Source organism: Semicossyphus pulcher, unplaced genomic scaffold (assembly GCF_022749685.1).
Source record: "Semicossyphus pulcher isolate SPU_LCO1_2020_fin unplaced genomic scaffold, fSemPul1.0.p SCAF_6, whole genome shotgun sequence".
Lineage (NCBI taxonomy): Eukaryota > Metazoa > Chordata > Actinopteri > Labriformes > Labridae > Semicossyphus > Semicossyphus pulcher.
This window is the reverse complement of record NW_027211737.1, coordinates 24,019,186-24,039,410: the sequence shown is the minus strand read 5'-3', so window position 1 is coordinate 24,039,410 and position 20,225 is coordinate 24,019,186. Positions and strand designations below refer to the sequence as shown.

The 20,225-nt window shown below is 44.5% G+C and overlaps 1 protein-coding gene across 1 annotated transcript in view; it reads left to right on the top strand.

The window, feature by feature from the left end:
* Positions 1-20,225, top strand: part of dtx1 (deltex 1, E3 ubiquitin ligase) — a 52,376-nt gene that overhangs the window by 11,984 nt on the left and 20,167 nt on the right. The window contains exon 3 of the mRNA XM_069682588.1: positions 18,788-19,535. Coding sequence (XP_069538689.1) covers positions 18,788-19,535 — 748 coding nt within the window. The remainder of the gene's footprint in view (positions 1-18,787; positions 19,536-20,225) is intronic.

Sequence of the window (20,225 nt, the reverse complement as noted above, 5' to 3'; positions counted from 1 at the left end):
CGGCCGAGAAAAGCTGTAAGGAGGATAGCTAGGTAGAAATATTTCTTTTTTTTTTTTTCATTTATTCCTGATGGTCTTGTTTGCTTTTGTAGAAAAAACATCAAAAAACTCCTTACAGTACTTTTAAATACACTACGGGTAAGCAGACTGATAAAATCGCGTAGGCTACTTACTAAATTCTTACTCTCTTAGCTCCTCCCCTTTTCTTTCTTCCTTCTCTTTCTTTCTTATTTCTCTCTAATATCATTTTTTAGTCTTCTATCATTGTTGAAAAAAAAACAATTATAGCTAATAATGAGTATTTGTAAGTTGCAGCCTTATGTTTGCAGTACTGTAATTAAGTAGATGATCTAATACCAACCACAGCTGTAGTGCCAGTAGCATTATAGCAATATCCAGCACATGTAATGGTTGATTTGATTCTTTCTTGTGTGGAGCTGTTTGCATTCTGAGTGCATGGTCACTGTCTGGTCTGTCTAATGGAAATGAGAGGAGAATTTACAAGGCATGGGACGAGCACACACATGCACGTAACAGGTCCACGTTCCTGCACACACGACTTTCAGCGGCGCAGAAAACAATCACTTATTTTGATGGTTTGCAGCGCGGGCGCTCGAAGAATATCATTGTGAGTCTCTGTCTCACCCTCCTCTCCTCCTCACTGTCTCACCATCCTCTCTGTCTCACCGTCCTCTATGTCCCACCGTCCTCTCTGTCTCACCGTCCTCTCTGTCCCACCGTCCTCTCTGTCTCACCGTCCTCTCTGTCCCACCGTCCTCTCTGTCTCACCGTCCTCTCTGTCCCACCGTCCTCTCTGTCTCATCGCCCTCTCTGTCCCACCGTCCTCTCTGTCTCACCGCCCTCTCCTCTTCTCTGTCTCACACTCCTCTCCTCCTCTCTGTCTCACCGTCCTCTCCTCTTCTCTGTCTCACCATCCTCTCCTCCTCTCTGTCTCACCCTCCTCTCTTCCCCTCTGTCTCACCGTCCTCTCCTCCTCTCTGTCTCACCGTTCTCTCCTCCTCTCTGTCTCACCCCCCTCTCCTCCTCTCTGTCTCACCGTCCTCGCTTCCTCTCCTCCTCTCTGTCTCACCGTCCTCGCTTCCTCTCCTCCTCTCTATCTCAACGTCCTCTCCTCCTCTCTGTCTCACCCTCCTCTCCTCTTCTCTGTCTCACTGTCCTCTCCTCCTCTCCTCCTCTCTGTCTCACCGTCCTCTCCTCCTCTCTGTCTCACCCTCCTCTCCTCCTCTCTCTGTCAGTGTCTCTAAATCACCGTTCCTGGTGAGAGTCCAGGTCCCGTGTCTGGTCAGTGTGAGGAACATCCTGCTGAGCCTGTGAGGTGAATAATATTTGCCAGCTGCTCCTGCCATGGACCCCTACAACCTGCACTGTTGCTCCTCGAAGGAGCCGCTCACACACCATCACTTTCTCTGACGTTTCATTATTAATGAGCGTCGCAAACTCTCCAAGGATTTATGTCACCGGTGCCTCAAGGTGAATTTTTATCAGACTTGGATGGTAATTGCTTCTGTTCTGTTCTGTCCTTTATATGAGTGCAGAGAGTTTTGTCAATAAGAAGGGGACAGAAGTCACCGCAACATTATCTTTTTGGCTGATGTTTGTGGCCTCTTTAGATGGAAGTCTGCAGCAAATATTAGAAAATAAAAGAGCTTAACACTTACCTGATCCTTGTCGCAGATTTCTTATTCCAGAAGAAACTCGAAGAGAAAAAAATGCGGGACATTTTTTGGTTCAAAAACAAAGAAAATCTGATTAAACGGATGAGGCTGCAAGTTGTTCCATCTTTGCCCTTCTTCAATTGTTTTTGTTCAAATAAATATAGCTTAGAATAAAACACACCACGGAGCAAACTAATGAGACATGACTTACTTGCCCATCACCGCATCCTCCCAAAAAAGTTCCTTGTTATAACTGCTGCTTTCGTAGTCCTGAGACATGTCAGTAAACAGCTGCTCGACTATGAAGCAAAATTCCAACTTTTGTCAAAAGGAAAGTAAAGGTAGCAACATTACAGTAATATATTAAATAAAAAGTGCACAATGCATCCAGTCAAACTGAAAGCTGCAGGTTTCCCTCTGAAGTCACACGCTGCACCTTAGTAGAAGCTTTAAATACTAAAGAGAAGAAGCAAGAAGCGACATGGGCTATACGAAGCAAGAAAGATGGTGGTGTGGATGGTTTGTCTTCACCGCAGCCTGTGGTCAGTTTTTCGTGTCTCTCTGCCTCGTCTCAGAGCTCAGCTGCTGTCATGACAGAGACGCCGCAGCAGACGGGACGCAGCAGGTGGACAGTCAGTGGAAAATATTCGCTGTAACAATAACTCTGCTGCTACCAGCTTCTCAGAATGTGAGAAACTCGAGTGTTGCCTGAATGCAAATAATTGGAGGCCTGTCAGTGAGAATGGGGCTCAATATGTGAGAACTAGCAGCTCTGAGAAAGTGTGATAGAATTGGAGATAAACAAGCAATTTCATAAACTAGGGCAGGTGCGCAGGTTTAGCTCAGTGGTTAAATTGCACCTCCCATGTGCAGAGGCCACAGTCCAGGATGCGGAGGCCTCAGGCGCGACTCCCACTCTCGGCCCTTTGCTGCCTATCATCCCCACTCTCTCATACCCTGTTTCCAACACAATCCACGCTGTCCTCTGTCTCTCAATAAAGGTATAAAAGGTCAAAATAAATCAGTGAGATGTTCCAAAAAGGTCCCCTTTAGACATAAAAACACTTACTTTGTGTCTATAAGTAAAAAAGAAGTTAAATTACCTAATTTAAAATGCTTTAAAATGCAATCTATGTGAAAATATTTTTCATTTTAGAGGTAAATAATAAGAAAAGTTGTCCATTCTCATTGCTTATTTTGAAGTTTTTATGAGTATTCACACAAGCCGTTTACTGTGCTTGGTCTCCAAACTAGTTATGATGTCAAAAATCATGCCTTATGTCCACCAGGTAAAGTCCGATATTTATGTACACAGGCAGACTTTTCCCCTTCAGCAAACCAACAGAAAAACAAACCTCTAATGTCAAACCCCGCCGATGCATCATCCTGCACACTGAAGGTCAAACATCAAAGTGAAGGGAGACTTTAGAGCCATTCATCACCTCTGCTTGGCTTGAAAGGTCGGTGTTTGCTTTGTAGTTGAGTCAAAATGTGACCAGATTTACCACATCAGACAAAACTTACTTAAAGTTCTATTATAGAATTATTTTTTCTTCACAGTTTTATGCTGAACATGCTCCCAAAGGTGATCGTTTCAGAACAGGGCTGAACACGGCTCCTCCAGCCGCGCCTCAGCTCCTCGCAGTAGGTCTTACAACCAGACCTAAAACTGCATTTTGGCTGGTTCATCACTTAAAGCCCAATAATCCGTCCTCCTTTGAGTGCAACCAAAATTGAATTTCAAAGTTGACCCTCATCTGCTCTCCAGTAATTAAGCCCTCCCATAAAATCACAAATGATTAATTCATCATAGTTCCATATAAATTATGGATGTTTCTTACAGCTATTAGAGCCTGGAGAGCGTGAAGTCATCTGCTCCAACTGACGCTACCCTGTAAACAACCTTTTATTATGATGCAATATCAGACTACCAAAGAAGTGGTCCTTTAATACACAGCTTCCCCTGACATGGTTAGCAGCTTTCTGTTCCTCCTTCTTGTGAAAAAGGATTTGTGATACGAGTTTCTCCTCAGGCTTTGACCCTCAGAGTCCGCGGTTACACCTCTATAAGCTCCGATACAGTCCATCAGACTCGTGTTCAAGCTTAAAGCTCGATAAAAAGCTTTTAGCGACCCGACAGCAACTTTCTATCCAGGACATGACCCTGATTTCACTCCAGCCCCTGACATTTAGCCTCGACAAGCTCGATCGGGCGACCTGAATATCCTCTGTTACTCTCAGTAGACCCAAAAGTCAAATTTAGGAAGAGCGTACGTCTACAAGTGCGGCAGTAAAAATAATTGAGCTATTAAGATGAGCTATTAATACTAAAATAAATGGATGTCTCCTTTAATTTTGGAGCACAGAGGAGATGTGATTACACTTGCGACTCAGCAGGGAAAAGGTCTGGGTCTTACAAAAACTCCTTGGGAAAGTAGAATATAGTTAAAGAGAAGCTGTGTTTGTAAATCCATTACTCTGATGACCTTTGACCTCTCTCACACCACTTTACTGCTGATCGGAGCAGACCGACGTAGTCTGGCGCGGTGACAGTTCGCTGTTATGTATCCAGACGTTTCCTGTGATAAGACCTGAGCTTGTCTGACAGCCATGGAGCGGGTTATAAAAGCTTGTCTCAGCAAACTCATTTACTGCACGCTGTTCATCTCAATGAGTCAGGCGCCCTTTATTTGTCAAATGTGAAGATTTTTTTCCCCTCCCGGTGTTTCCCGCGAACAGCCTGGGTGTTATGATGTAATGTGGTGGAACATAAGTGAGATTTACAGCCATTGTAGATGAGAAGCTAAAAAAAGTATAATCCTACTTTTATAAAAATGCATGAGTAAGAATCTTTGGAGCCCGACTGATATGCTGACTGATATTATCAGGCTGATATGGGCCTACACAGATGTATCAGTGTAGGAGAGAGTGGGGGATGGCATGCACCAAATGACCAAATGACCAAAGGGCCGGGAGTCGAGTCTGCGATCAGTGCGCAGACTTAATTTGCTAAAATCTGGCAGAAATGGTTGATGTCACTGTTTCTACTTCCACTCCTTTTATACAGTCTATGTGTGTTAACTAGCTCCTAACTTTTTTGACAAACAAGTGATGTCCAGGCTCTCACACGATGGAAGCAGGGTTTACGTTAGCTGGTATCCACCGGCTTCTCGCCAGAATCACGTGTAGTTGTCTGGCAGATAAAGATATCAACAGCCAAAATGTCCGGTTGGAAAATAAGCCAAGTAAATAAACAATTAAAATGTTAGTTATGGCGTATTGAAAAGGCTGTTTTGTTAATTAAAGCTGCAGTGAGGAGCTTTCTGTTAAAGCCGTACCTCTTATCTCTTTGCTGATTTTGTCCTTTGCGTGCTTAAGTGGTGGTTTTAACAACAAATCTCATCCTGCTTTCATTAACAGTCATATGTATCACTCACTTTACATTTTTGCCCTGTAAAATGTAAACAAAGGCAGCGTGCAGTTAATGGCTTCATCTGACACCTACCCCCCCGCCAGCAGTTTCAGGCATTAAAAAAAAGTATATAGAAATAATCAATCTTGTCGCTGATGGTCTGGTTTCAGTGTCAGTCATCTAGAATTCATTTCAGTCCGTTTCATTACCAGCGAAAAACTCCTCACAGGAGCTTTAAAATGAGTGTTGCCAAGAGAACTTGAATATAAACTTACACAGCCTTTGCCTCCACTGTTAAAACATGGACAGATGGACTGGCGGAGACGGACAACGGCACAGTGCGACCCATCATTTGCATCTCGGTACTCTACGAGATGCAGTGCCGATGATGACGGCGCTGCGTGGTTACGGCGAGTTGAAATTCCACTTGGCCTGAGAAACAATGATCGGGGATTTTCAACCCCGAGAAGCCGCCTCACTGAGGAAAGAGGTTCATAACTTGCAAGTTGTCCCACTGGGTTGGATGGCTTCAACTTTGCAAAAGCAGTGGAGCAGTTCTGTTCAGTGAAGCTCCACCGCAGACTGACCTAAACTGTAATTTGACAAACCAAATTGGCCGTCAAAAAAAAAAAAGTCTGGCGTAAACTCTGGATGGAAGAGTCAACTCTCCCAGAGCAGATGGACAAAAAGATCTGCCCATTCTAAAACTAAAACTAAAGCTCCATTTAACTCTGGTCAGTGTTGTCTGCGGACATATTTAAGCAAAAAATGTGTCATATGTATACCTTTAATACTCTTATAGGTATACTATGACTAACTTTGCATCGTTATATTACTGTAAAATCCGTGCACAATCCACATAGTTAAAAGAATCATTTTATTTCAGATGAAAAATTCACAATATCAGCATCTATATTAGTAACTGTTGAATGTTTACCCACAAAAATCTGTATAGTATCCGTCTCAAGTTAGTTATTTTCCTTATTACACTTAAAAAAATTACTCCGCTGACATCCTCGATGCACATCTTCTACTTGTAACAGTCTAACAGGTTTTTATATACGATCACCACCCCTGCTTCTGGATCTAAATTGCAGCCACAAATGACCTATTTCAGAAGATTCTTTAAGACACAATCAGCATATTTTCAGTACGAGACGCATGATAGGTATATAATGGCCACCCACAGGTTTTATGGAAGTGAGTCATAAATGTCTGACGTGTGAAGCGCACACATAATAAAGGATGTGGTGGTGATCATGTGGAAAACTTCCTCTTTGTACATTTTGACCTGCTGCTGCTGCTGTTTGCTCAGTGATGGTGCGGTACACACTAACCTCATATATCGTGATTGATTCCTGATGCTGTCATGTAGCAGTTAGCGTCGCATGTACGGTGTGGCAGAGGTCATCTGACGGAGAGAGCCGCCCGAGCTACGCCTCGGAGTCCGACGCGGCGCGGCCATCAATCAGCGTTCTGCTGAGCGGGCGAAAGGCTGCACTGATGAACAGTCTGTCGCTGTGGTGTGACGGCTGACATGAAATATCGTGTTCCCTCAGATAAATACTGCATCATGCTGGAAAGTGGGCTTGTACGTGTGTGTGTGTGTGTGTGTGTCACTTTCTCTGGTATTAAATGGAGGGAGGAGAGATGTGGTCTGCAAAGCAAGGTCGGCTGTAGGGCTGCGTGATGTGTTTGATGTCATCTGCAAAAACACAATATAAGTATTTATCACATTAATGTCATAATACAATATATTTATATCGATATTATATACTTTACAATGTTTATATATGTCACAACATGGCAAATAAATGCATAAATCTCTTCCTATAAAGTTATCAAACTGAAATCAGTGAACCGTGTTTCACTGCCACACGATAACTTCCATACTCTAGACTTAGACTTAGACTTAGACTCAACTTTATTGATCCCTTTGGGATGACTCCCTCTGGGAAATTCAGTCTCCAGCAGCTTATACAGTACAATACAATAGGAAAGAATCAGCACACAGAGGGTAAAAAATAAAGATCAAAATATATATATCTATCGATATATATATATATATATAAAAAAAGTACAAAATTAGATAACAAAATATATAAAATATACACTCTTAGAAAATGTACAAGTAAACAGTGGGTAATAGTTCAATTAAACTAAATTAGGTTATTGCACTGTGGTATTAGGTTATTGCACTGTGGTGAGAGATTATTGCACATTGACAGATTTTTATTGCACATATGACCCTTTGAGAAATAAATAAATATTACTATTGAATAGAAGAAGTTAACTACTATTAACTTTGTGAGCTGAATTAGTGGCTACCGCTTGAATTAGTGGCTACCGCTTGAAACTGAAGAGCTACTGGAGAGGCAGCCGTCTCCCACAGCGCTCAACTACATATATCTCTACGTGTTAAACAGCTCATTTGTTTTTTAATTATAGCTGATCCATAATTTAGACAACATATTTTTTTAAATGATAACAAGTCACGTATAGGGTTGAGTGTGTGACCTTGCCCTAACCTCGAGTGTGCAACAAAGAAGGAAAGAGGAGCAGGGGAGGAAGCTGGACCTGGGTTTCAACTCAAAAGTTGGCGTCTCGCGTGTGGACTCTCCTGTGTGCTTTTACACCTGAGCCTCGTTAGCAGACTGCTGCGTGCACATGCACCTCGTAAGTGGTACATTTAAGACTTCAGGACATCATCATGACGTCCTAGCAATACAGCAACCATCTAATTGTTTCTCAATGAAAACCAGTCCAAAGTAAGGAAAAGGAAAAAGAAAGAAAACCTAACCCCCTCATCACTCCTAACAATCATATTATTATAACACGAGGATTCTTATGCCTCATTATCGTGTCAAACGGTCATGTTTTAGGCTGAACATCCCGCCCAGAGAAATGTATTTCCCCCTACAGCCATCTAGCTTTGTCAAAAGGTAAAGCAAACTACTTTGGTAGGTCAAAAAAAACTTGGTTTGGACATAGCGGGCCTTCCTGTGTTGAGTTTGCATGTTCTCCCTGTGCATGCATGGGTTCCTTCTGGGTACTCCAGCTTCCTCCCACAGTCCAAAGACATGCTCGTTAGGTTCACTGGTGACTCTAAATTGCCCGTAGGTGTGAATGTGAGTGTCAAAGGTTGTCTGTCTCTGTATGTCAGCCCTGTGATTGACTGGCGACCAGTCCAGGGTGTACCCCGCCTCTCGCCCAATGACAGCTGGGATGGGCTCCGGCCCCCTGAGACCTTGAACAGGATAAGCGGTATAGATGGATGTTTACAAAGTTAGAAGAATGGCAGCCTGAGTGACAAGTCAGATTCTTGTGAGGCCAGAAATAAAGGTCAAGGATTAATAAAGTATCTATATGTTGAATTTAAAAAAGTGGGAAAAGTCTCTAGTAATTATAGCAAGATGAGCTTCCCTGGTCAATTAGCTTGTCCCCGTTATGAAACATAGCCTTTAGCCTCATACAACAAGTCTGAATAGGATTGTTCTTGACAGTAGTGATGTCATACAATCACACAACATTCATTTTGTGGACCATATATTGACTTTTCTCAGACTAAACTAAGCTCTAGATCTTTCGGTTTAGCCTCAACAGCAAGTTTGTTCTGTTAGTACGTTCGTTAGTTTGATACGTGCATTTGAATGTTTCATATTTAATGTTGCACATTATTGATGTGGTGCATGTTGCAAGCATCTGATTTTTTAATTTTCACATCCGAGAGATATTTTTTCCCATTCAATGTTTAATATGTCGTGCTGCAATACTTGGCAGCACTGAGCTCAAATTGGACCGATGCCAGAGAGAGAGAGAGCTCTGTAGCACGCAGGCACGAGGAGTCATCAGCTGGCAGCTGTCAGAGAGGGAAGAAATGTTGTGATATAATGAAATCCTCTGAAGTGCATGAAGGACAAGCAGGCGAGAAATCCCAGATAATTAGCAAACGCCGTACTTCTGAGGGAAATTTTAAAATGTTGTCGAGAGCTGCATCGACCAAATAAGCTGTCAGTGTTTCAGTTTAACACAGCAGAGGAGCTAGCATTAGCAGGGTGTGTTTTCTGTGTGAAAGTGACTCCTCTCTGCTAACAAGAAACCTGTTCACTGTAGCCCTGCTGGCCTGTGTCATCCAGCCAAGGCTGCAGGTTTGTGTGTGTGTGTGTGTGTGTGTGTTATACCCGTGCCTGGAGCTGTGCCTCCATCTCCCTCCCCGGTGACTCGTCGACACGGCGCTGACACACTAACGAGCTTCCTGCTGGACGTGATGAGGCTGAAGTGGTGTGAAGTGGAAACACAAATATGAGCGCACGATGCATTCAGGAACGCTCACCTCTTCAGCTTCACACACACACACACACACAGACACAGACACACATGGCCACACGTGCCTGAGCCGGTAGTTGTACACACACAAAGTGAGTCATAGAGCCTCCTTGGCAGCGCTGAAGCTGCTCAGCTGAGTTTGGTCACGACATCCAGCGAGTCAGAAGGTTGTTTCAGGGTCTGTTGCTTCACTGCAGTGCCGGAGCTGGCAGGTGGACAGCACTGTAACTTCATTTTCACAACATTTTTTAGTTACACCGTTAAGTGCAAACTCGGCACAAGTGCCGGGTAACTGGCCAACTCCGCGGGCCGGGCGGTGGGAGAGTTTGGAGAGAGAGAAAGAGGGCTGAGGAAGAGGAGGGCTGCAGGGGGAGTTAAGCCACTTTTCCTCACCGCTTTGTCTTGCTGGCAGCCAAATCTGTGAAAGTGGGGCCTGTTTTACTGCAGTGTTCACTTTGGAAGCTCGGGAAGAAGTGAGACATCCTCTTTTTTTCATCGTTATTTGGCAGAAAACCTCCACTCATCACATGCGTCCTTCAGTAGCTACTCCCTCCCTCCTCACGTAGTGTTTCTTCTTTCTTTCTTCCTTCCTTTTGTCTGACCCTTCTCCATCCCTCCTCCTTCCTTTCTTTCATCTCTACCTCACTCCTTTTCTACCCCACCAACCTTCCTTTCCTTCTCCTTCCTCTACACTTTTCTTTCCCACTCTTCTCTTTTCCTTCATCTCCCCCTTTTTTCCCCTCTCCTCCGCTTTTGTTCATCCATCACGTTTTGCCGACAAAGAGGACGCGGGCGCTTTAGGGAATCCGAGCCGCTATTCACTACTGTACCTCATTATAAAGAACTGCATTGTGGGAAGCCAAAGTGTCATCTCGGTAAAGAGAATGAGCTTTAATGTGTGATTTTGTGAAAGCGGAGCAGGGGAGATATAATACTGTAACATATAATGGTGTTAAAGCAGCTTAATGCCAGACCGTCATCCTCATTATTCAGCTCTGTGATCTCTGGGTATTTGTTAATGAGCAGATCTGATCGCTCACACTTTGATGTGCAGGTACGAAGACGTCTTTAAGCAGAGTTTAGACATCTAAAGCCTCAGAGCTGATGAGTTCACTTCATATAACTGTGGTATCAGATATCTTACAGACAGATGTTCCTCTCAGTCTGTGAAGCACTTTTCTGTCTCTTCATCATCTCTAACAGCCGGCTCGCGTTCATTGTTTGTGCGGCTCCTTTTTTTGGGAGATGAAAGTCCTTTTTTTTTCAAGCTGTGCTCTGGGGTTTATTTTGAAACATCAAACGTGCCGCAATTGTTTTATTTCCCCCATACTGTAGGAGTTATTAGCATATTCATCATGTGTGCACTGTTCATATGTAGGATATAATGATGATGATAATTCATGGTCTGTGCTGCGTACAGCTCTGTGCGTCTTTTGTTTGAGCAAAATCTGATCAGCTGTTAAATGAAACGGAGAAAAACTTCTATTGACTGAAAAATAAGAAACCAAATCATGTTGTTACAGAGGAGGGCTTACACCGAAGCCTGTATTTATGTGTATTATGAAGTAGAAGAGGACGTGCAGCCCAGATAGCTGTATGATACTGACAGTGCTATTTGGATTTATTGATCACACAGTGTGAAAATTTGAGGCGTATAGGCAAGAAATGGAGAAAAAAAATCTGCAAAAACAATTTGTAATACTCACATACAGGATTATAAAACTCTGGAACAACCACTTAGTCCTTCATTGAGCTGATGCCGAGTCAAACTGCAGATATTCAGTGTAACATTACAAAGTAATCCTCCAGGAGTATGCAACTGCCTGTGTTTAATTGGCTGTTTCTTGACGATGCTGCAGCAAAAGCTGAGCCGAATAATTGAGAGGACAACTGTCTGTCTGAGTCTAGAGAAACACTATAGCGGCTGTGTGAGGCTGTACTTAAACTCCTGTGAGGTAATGCCAGAATGCTAACATGCTGGCAGTCACGTAGCACATGCCTGTGTTTACCACTTCACCATCTTAGTTTACAGAGCAACGCTTTCAGTTCCATGTTGTGCTAAACTCCGGCTAATGTACAAATGTGGCATCAAACTAAGAATTAAAATGAGCTTCTTCACCCGAATGTCGTGCATCGTTGCGTTGGTGCATCATGGGTAATTTCAGTCCGTCTTTTGGAGTTGGGTGGATCTGGTGTTGCGCTGTGCAGCGACGGGGAGAAGCGACGTTACTCCTCTTGGCCTTCACACGCTCGTCATAGTGCACTTTGTGGTGTTTTTTCAGGTGTTGCTTTGAAGCACAGACACAGGTTTCATGCACTCTTTGCATATGATGTTTTCTTGCTTAACCTCACTTGCCCCTCCAAACTACCGATGATGAGCTGTTTCGGGGATAAGCTGTTACTTTTGTTTCTCCCGACCTGTTGTTTACTCTTCCGCTTTTAACTGCCGCTGCAAGCTACACGCTCATGACATGACATGCCAACTCCCCGGGTTTTCTACGGGCAGAGCATTTTAAACGTCAATATTGCGTCAATCATGTTTATTTAATCCTGACTGGGATTAATATTTGATTAATTGTGCAGCCCTAGCCCTCTGGGCACCTCAGTGTTATCTGTCACTAACATAGCCATGAAAATAATATCACATTAATTTGAAGTAAGAGTTTTTTCCCTTCTGTAGATGCAGCGTCTCCTCTCAGTCAGAGGTCTGCAGGTTTTCCAGCAGAGGCTGTGGATTAGCTCGCTTTAAATACCTCTCAGACACGATGAGCCGTGCGATGCTGGACCTGTTACTGGCCTCTCTCCTCCTGTAGTTAAAAGGAAAAAATGCAGCTATATGTTTTAATAGGCTCAACGCGGCCTCAGGGAAATTGATGCGGCTTGTCAATTATAAAGATATATTATAGAGCGTGATCTGAGCGCTTCTCTTAACACCTCCTCTCCCTCTGCAGCAGCATGAGGAAGAGCATTAACTGCACGGTGATGTGGGCCCCGATTCCATGACACAGATTTGGACTCTCTGTCCGAGAGCTGAGCGCGGTGTGAGAGCAGGACGGGGTCCAGTGAGTGACAGACTGGAAAATGTGAAGAACGGCTCAGTGAGTGTTGGTGAGGAGCCAGGAGAGCCGGAGCAGAGCGAGGGGGAAAGCTGGCGTCAGCAGCCAGAAGAGAGGAGCGAGAGGAGGAGGAGATGTGCTCAGGGAAAGGAGTTGTAGCAACGTTCACATACAGGCAACCCCCCCTCCTCCCTCCTCCTCCATCCTCTCTCCACTACTCCCAGCCCCAGGGACAGTTTTCGTGACAACAAAACCTTTCCCCAGTGTTTCTGTGACAACAAAGCCTGAATCTCATGCATTTTGTAACAGCTGCTCAGGTATTACCTTTGGTAGCACATCAGGTGCACGTCACGGACTGTATTTTCCACTTAAAGTGTTTTCATGTCACTTTCCCCGTGTGACCACAGAGGTGTTAGTGTGAGGGAGCACACACATCAATAAACTCAGTGACACATTTGAAATAACCTCTCACTTTGTGGAAAGAAGCAGTTCTCGCTGTAGCTAGAAAAGGTGTATCCATATCCCTCAAACTCAAAGCCAAAATTTCACTCCTTTTTTATTGGTTGTTTTATTATTTAAATGCTGCTACAAGCACAGAGAAACACGTGAGGGTAACAACAATGTAAAAGAAACAACAACATTATTTTTGCCTTATAAAAGGCGTCTTGAAGTTCAATTCTACCTTGAAGCCACGCTGTTGATCTTCAAGAAATACACAATATATTGTAAGTTTAAAATGCCTTAGGCTGGGCTCAGACTACAGGAGTTTTGATAATATATACCTGATTGGTGAGAAATCTGGTTTTAGGCACTTGGTCGATACCCATGTTCAGCCCAGATTATCTGGTCGTGTGAGGGTTTTACAGATCTGATCTTTAACCTCAAAACAGTTCGCAGGCTCACTTTGGCTGTCTGGATAATGTCAAACATTTTTGATATTTTTGATTTAAAGATATAATCTTGAAGATCTCGGTTAAGTTCTATTTGGCGGCACCTTATTGCGATAAACTACAATTGCAGGATCACACCTCCCAGATATCCGACAGTGTTGCATGTGTGATGTCCACAGTTAGCTCCGGTTGTAACTCTTGATTTTCCTCGCTGACGGTCGCTTTCCTTTTCAGACTGTTTGCCTTCATCTGAGCGTCCAATTTGTTTCTTTTTCTTTGGATTATTTTTGAAGTTGTATCTGTAGTCATCCATCTTTTCTTTGTTTGTTTAGCCATAGTAGATTACTGTTTACTCGCAACGCTTGCAGAGACTGGAAAAGCAGCCGCTTAGCTCCGCCTACCCTCTCTGGCAGACCAACCACTGCTGGCTGATGGAAAACGCGTCACTAACTGGGCGCCTCTTTTTTCCACAAAAGTCGACAAAGACACCCAGTCTGTAATACTGCAAATGCAAAGGCTTTCATCAGTGGGCCATAGGCTCAATCACCATTGTGTTAACTAATTCGGCGATGGATCGTGACTTAACAGACATTTATTTAAATGAAAATCTTCGACATTACTTCTTTAAATCTGGATGATAATATGCGTACTTTCCAATGTGACCACAAGAGCTAATGTGAATTCAATCTACCAGGAGATATTGTAGTACAAAGCAGTGGTAGATATTCTAGCCCTGTGGCTAATGTAAGCAAGCATGCTACTGTTAACAGAGAACTAACAGGTACAATTCACCTTGAGTTCTTGCTGAAGAAAAGAGAACCTGCGTTGACAGAACCCTCCTTAAAACATTTCCTCATCCTGACGTGTTAAGCTGCCTGCTTTTGTTTTGATGTCATTGCAGTAAGTTATAGTCAAGGGCTGCACAGTGCCACAGTGATTAGCGCTGTCGCCTCACAGCTAGAAGGTTCCTAGTTCGAATCTCCGTTCGGACGATGTGATTTCTGTGTGGAGTTTGCATGTTCTCCCCGTGCATGTATGGGTTCCTTCCAGGTACTCCGGCTTCCTCCCACAGACCAAAGACATGCTCATTAGGTTCACTGATGACTCTAAATTGCCCGTAGGTGTGAATGTGAGTGTGTCTCTATGTGTCAGCCCTGTGATTGACTGGTGATCAGTCCAGGTGTAGCCCCACCGCTCATCAGCCTCCCGCGACCCTGAACAGGATAAGCGGTGCATATATAAAGGATGAATGGATGGATGGTTTTAGTCAGCTCTGTTTTGTTTACATCCGCTTCCTTGTGAGATCACACAAGATTTCGCGAGTTTGCTCTTCTAGCACACATATTGATATCTTACCAATACCAACCTTGAAGTGTTTGCATGTTTGATATTAGAGAAAAGAACATCTGAGAAATGTCTTCCTACGTGCGTGATGCTGCTTCTTTTTAAATCACTCAGGATTATAAAACTCCTGTACTCTCAGCTGGCCTTGGTTGACACATCTGATAAAATATCCACCAAAATGAGCTACAAAGCACCAGTTTCTCCCGGCAGCAGGCCTCTGAGGGCAGTTAAGGATGATATAATTTAATGTTTCATGTCCTTCTATTTAAAAAAGTGATTCAGACAGGCCTCACTTTACTTCAGAACCAAAGCCATCAGGATGGAGACCGGCATGGCCTCATATAGTGAACACGCTGCTGGAAGTTTCACCCCCAGCTGAGCTGTGAAGAGGCAGCCAGGCTCACCCTGAACCCACCTGGCCCTGCGTGACAGTGGGGTAAGAGTCACACTGCGAGGCCTGACGTGGCAATACATCACTCAGCTACAGCTCACCCGAGGGGACCACACTGGTGTCGGGCAAGGACATCTGGAGGACGTCGTGGGAGGGAGGACAGGGGAAGTGAGGGGAGAGCAGGAAAGATGGCTGCTGGAGGGCACAGAGGGTCAAACAGGAAGTGGCCACTTTTGCTTAGTTTCCTGTCAGGAAGAACATGAAGGGTCATAGTGAGAACATCAGCCTGGGTTTTTGGCTGAGGCAGGTATATATTTATATATATAGCAGTAAATTACAGCAGTGTGGGAGGCTGTGAGCAGAGCGTTAGGCTGAGTGCTTTGAATGAAACTTACCAAATTAGGTCCCAGGAGTCTTGTGTCGTTATGGCCTCTTCGCTTTCCTCTCAAAGTCCCTGATGAGCAACCTGCTGAAGATTGCAAATATTAGTTATTCCTGTTTATTTTTATAGTTGTTACCATCATTTCAACTTTTACTTTTACTTTTAAGGTTAACTGAAGAGGTGGGAATGCAGCAACATTTGAAATGAGCAAAAACAAGCTGTCAAATAATCGTGTAGGTTTTCCAACACCCAGGTTGATCAAACTGGTTTAGAAGAGACAACAAATAATATTAAAATTGGGTTTTTGTTTTGGAATAAGAGGCTGTCGGAAATAATGGCACGGCACCATTGTGACAATGTTGTTGTGTTGCTGTATTTCTGTAAGATTCTGTCAGATAAATTAGATCTATTTCTTTTTAGTACTCATTTTTCAGCAACTCTTTTTATATGTACTATAAACCTTTATTTTCTCAATCATCTTCCCCCTATTTCCTTATCAGGTCTTAGACACAGTGCAATGTTCATCTCAAATTTAGAACAGTTTTGGAAATTTTCCATGCCGTTTCTTGTTGTCTTGTACCAATGTCTGTCTAACGTTTAAAGCAAGCTAGCAGATATACTATCTAGCTCTCTTTTAAAGGGAAACTTTTCATAAAAAATAACTTATGTGGGAGTTAACTAGCTCTGTATGCTAGACTGAAAAGATGTTAGCTATAAAGGTCTTTGAGGGGAAACTCTGCATTAAAGATAACTGACATCCAAGACACTGACATCCACTGTTTACTAACCCTGTTTCGGGCGCTGTCACGACGTCAGACAGCGATGCAGCAGAAAAGAGACCGACGGGAAAAGAGACAATCAGCATCTAGAAGTAGGTCTTCCCAGGTCTGAAAAACCCACGTCAACGCACTCCTTTCGGTGGGTAAGGGTATAAGTTAGCTAGCTAAGATGTGAGCAGTAAACTAGTTAAGGTGGAAACACTTCATAAAGATGAGTAGCGTGGCGCTGATTTAGCTCAGCGGTTACATCAGCGACCATATGCAGAGGCTACAGTCCTTGATGCTGCGGCCCTGGGTTCAACTCCCGCCCTCACCGCTTTGCCGCGTGTCATCCTCCACTCTCTCTTTCTCTGTTTCCGACGCCATCCACTGTCCTCTCTCTCTAAATAGAGGCATAAAAGGCACAAAACAATTTCTATATATATATATAAAAATTTTTTAAAAAAGCCAACATGTATGCTAGCTAGCTAAGAGGTGAGCTGTAAAGTAGCTCTTTAAGGGGGGAAACTCTTCATGAAAAGTATGAGGATGATTTTTAATCATTTGCTTTGACTGCTGTTAATCATGAGCATTTAATCTTTACAGGGCTATCATTTTCAAATGTATTTATTGATTGGAAACTTGGATGCTTAGCTTTGACTGGATGGGAGACCCAAACTTTGGCTAGGTCTATGAATGCTAAGCAATTTTCAGTCCCCGCCTCACTTTAGCTGCACCGTAGAAATCTGATTGCCAAACACACATCTCTCCGAGCCCTCTGGACTGTTTATATGAAGTCTTTCAGCTGAGCACATTTCATCCATCAGACTCCATCAGAGCTCTCATCTCGTGAACAATTACCCGTACAAATGGGCTTTCAAAGAGACACACTGTTTATCTCTCCTCACCAAAGTTGAGACGTTTAAATTGATGCTTGGGAATAAAACATCTCCACATGTTCAAATATTTATGAAAGTTGTCTTAAACCAACCACTGAGCAAGTCTGCGCAGAGCTGTGTCACTATTGATCGTGGCCGAAAACAAGCAGCCGCGCTGAAAGTGTCGAAGCTAATGCGTCCCACATGAGCCGCAGTGAAAAAGGGTCCAGACCTGTGGCTCACCATCGCACAGCTTTCCTCTGCTACACTTAACGCGAGAAGAAAATGTCTTTCAGGAAATTAGTGAGTGTTTTATTTTGAAATCTGAAATATAAGAAATCACGCAAGCATGCTGTGAGCAGGCACGGATGCAACTGGCAAAGGAAGTTGTGCACGGCTGACTGACTGAAGACGTGAGAGACACAGGCAGCTGGCTCACTGAGCAGTCATCTGTGCGTGTGTGTGTGTGTGTGTGGTTCTCAGCCGCTCCAAATGAAATTAGCCATCAAGCCGAGTCCTTTAGCAGCAGTCTGCAGCAGAGGCTCAAGGTCGGACTCGCTGATTCTGCTGATGCATTTGATTCTCCGGAGCCAGCACCAGGCTGCAGGATGAGCGGAGACCGCTGCCCACCATCCCTGTACTCATTCCCAAACTCATTCATCCTCTACACACACTCCCATCCCTCCATTATCACCCCGGTCCTCCCTGGCAGGGGGATGTGCATTTACCCGTTAAATTAGGTGGGGGATGGAGGGGTTGGCGGTCTCTGCTGGCCGGAGAGCCTGGATACCCTCGCTGATGTGCAGCAGGGAGATGGATAGGCTAAGGTGTCCTGATTTCCCATGTGACTACAGTAATTGTGTTATAATGGAGGTGGGAGCGGAGTAGCCATCAGCAGAGGGGCAGAGGTGCAAAACTACCTTCCTGTCTCCACACAGAACAATAGATTGATATAGCAGGAGATTGTAGGTATGATATCTGTGATCCTGCAAGACGACACATGCAGCTGAAGGCACAGCCTGAGCTTCTTAAGCGATTTTATCAGCGTGTGCACCACAGCTTGTTACAATTTATGTTAGTATCACTCTTTAGCCCCTGACGCTACAGTTTGCAACCATGTTCCCTCAGGCAGGAAGTGAAGTGTTAGACCTCATCTCCTGCTGCTGGTCAGGTTGCTGTCTCAACACTCCTCAGCTGACTTGATGAGCTTGTAACTAAAGTAACATTAAAACTGCATCCTGCCTCAGGCTAATGTCACATGTGATTCTTCTATTGCACTTTACAAAATCATTCATTTACAAAGACAAACTTTTTCTATCACAGGTTAATAGATTAAAAGAAATGAAATGAAAGCCTTTGTGAAGCCGTACCGACAAAATCTTTACTCATTTAATAAGAATCCTCTCATTCAAAACAGCTTTTAAAATGAGAATGATTTTCTGTGGACAAATCGATCCACGGACTTGAATCTGCAGAGGTGTCAAAGCTGCAGAACGTGGACAATCTGACCTTCAAAGAACAATGCAAACATTCATTTTCTGTCTATTCCTTTGCACAGAAGGTTTTGTTCTCTGTCTTATGCCTGTCTGTCCGGCATATTGCACAGGATTTTGTTATAGAAATGCTTTAGCAGAGTGTTTGTCCTCATGTTCCTTCTCCTCTCTGTCCTTCCAGGGACCATGAGACCGGTGCAGAGGAACTTCTACGAGCCGTCGTCCGCCCCTGGGAAAGGCGTGGTCTGGGAATGGGAGAACGACAACGGCTCGTGGACGCCGTACGACATGGAGATCTGCGTCACCATCCAGAACGCCTACGAGAAGCAGCACCCCTGGCTGGATCTGACCTCTCTGGGCTTCTGCTACCTCATCGACTTCAACAGCATGTCTCAGACCAACCGGCAGAGTCAGCGCAAGCGGCGCCTGCGGAGACGCATGGACCTGGCCTACCCGCTCATCATGGGATCCATCCCCAAGTCGCAGTCCTGGCCGGTGGGAGCGAGCTCGGGTCAGCCCTGCTCCTGCCAGCAGTGCATCCTGGTCAACAGCACGAGAGCAGCCTCTAACGCTATCCTGGCCTCTCAGAGGCGTAAAGTCTATGGAGGGACAGCGGGCAACCCGGGCGGTCCAGGAACCCTCAGTGTGGTGCGGCAGAGCAACACCTTCGCTGGAACCTCCCTCTGGTCGCCGACATCCGCCTCCTCCGGCCCCAACAACAACAACATAAGTGCAGGAGGTGGGCACGCCAAAGCTGAACAGGTGCAGTTACCGCTCTCCTCTGCCAACTTCCCCTGTTCCCCCGTGATGCCGTCTCTCTCATCCGCCCATGGCCACCACGCTCTCACCATCAACGGACAGAACAACCTGAACCGGCCGGGCACGCAGCGCATTTCCATGGGCACGGCCAGAGGAGCCATCCCACCTGGGTAATGATGTTTGCAATCATGCATTCCCCTTATTTTGTAGTTCTGGAGCCTGCAGCAGCCATTTTTTTAATGCTCAGATTTAGCTAAATTTACAGTTCAGCTGCGGCACTGAAAGGATATAAAAAGCAAGGAGACAATCTCTGTTGCTGCTTGTCTGCTCCACAAAGCTTCATCCTGCATGTGTCTGCTGTATTGTGTCATCTTCTCTCCTCTCCCTCTGCTGATTTATGACTCCTCTTGTTAATGTGCTGATCAATGGATGTGCAGGAAAAAGCCTTGGGTCCTTCTGATACTTCTTTGCCCGAACCCCCGTCCTTTTTATATGTGTGTTTGCTATGGTTACTTCCCTGTAATAAGCTTATGTTGGCCCCAATAGGCGTGAAATACTGCAGCTCCTCTGATCATTCTGTTGCCTCTGCTTTGACCTCATTTGTTACAATCAGTACGATGTGGCCGTTGTGTCATGGGATGTGAAAAAATCTGACGTTGTGCGTGGAATATCCGGATCGCTGCGCGTGTGTGTGTGTCTTTGTTTTATGTGTATGGTGCGGCATGTGAAGCGGGCTCTGGTGTAGCTGTGGAAACCTATTTGCCACGGAGGCAGAGCTCCACTGGGGAAGAATGAATAATGGATCAAGGAAAAATGGGAGCTTCAGCAGAGCGCTGTGACCTCAGAGCGATTCAGCGAAA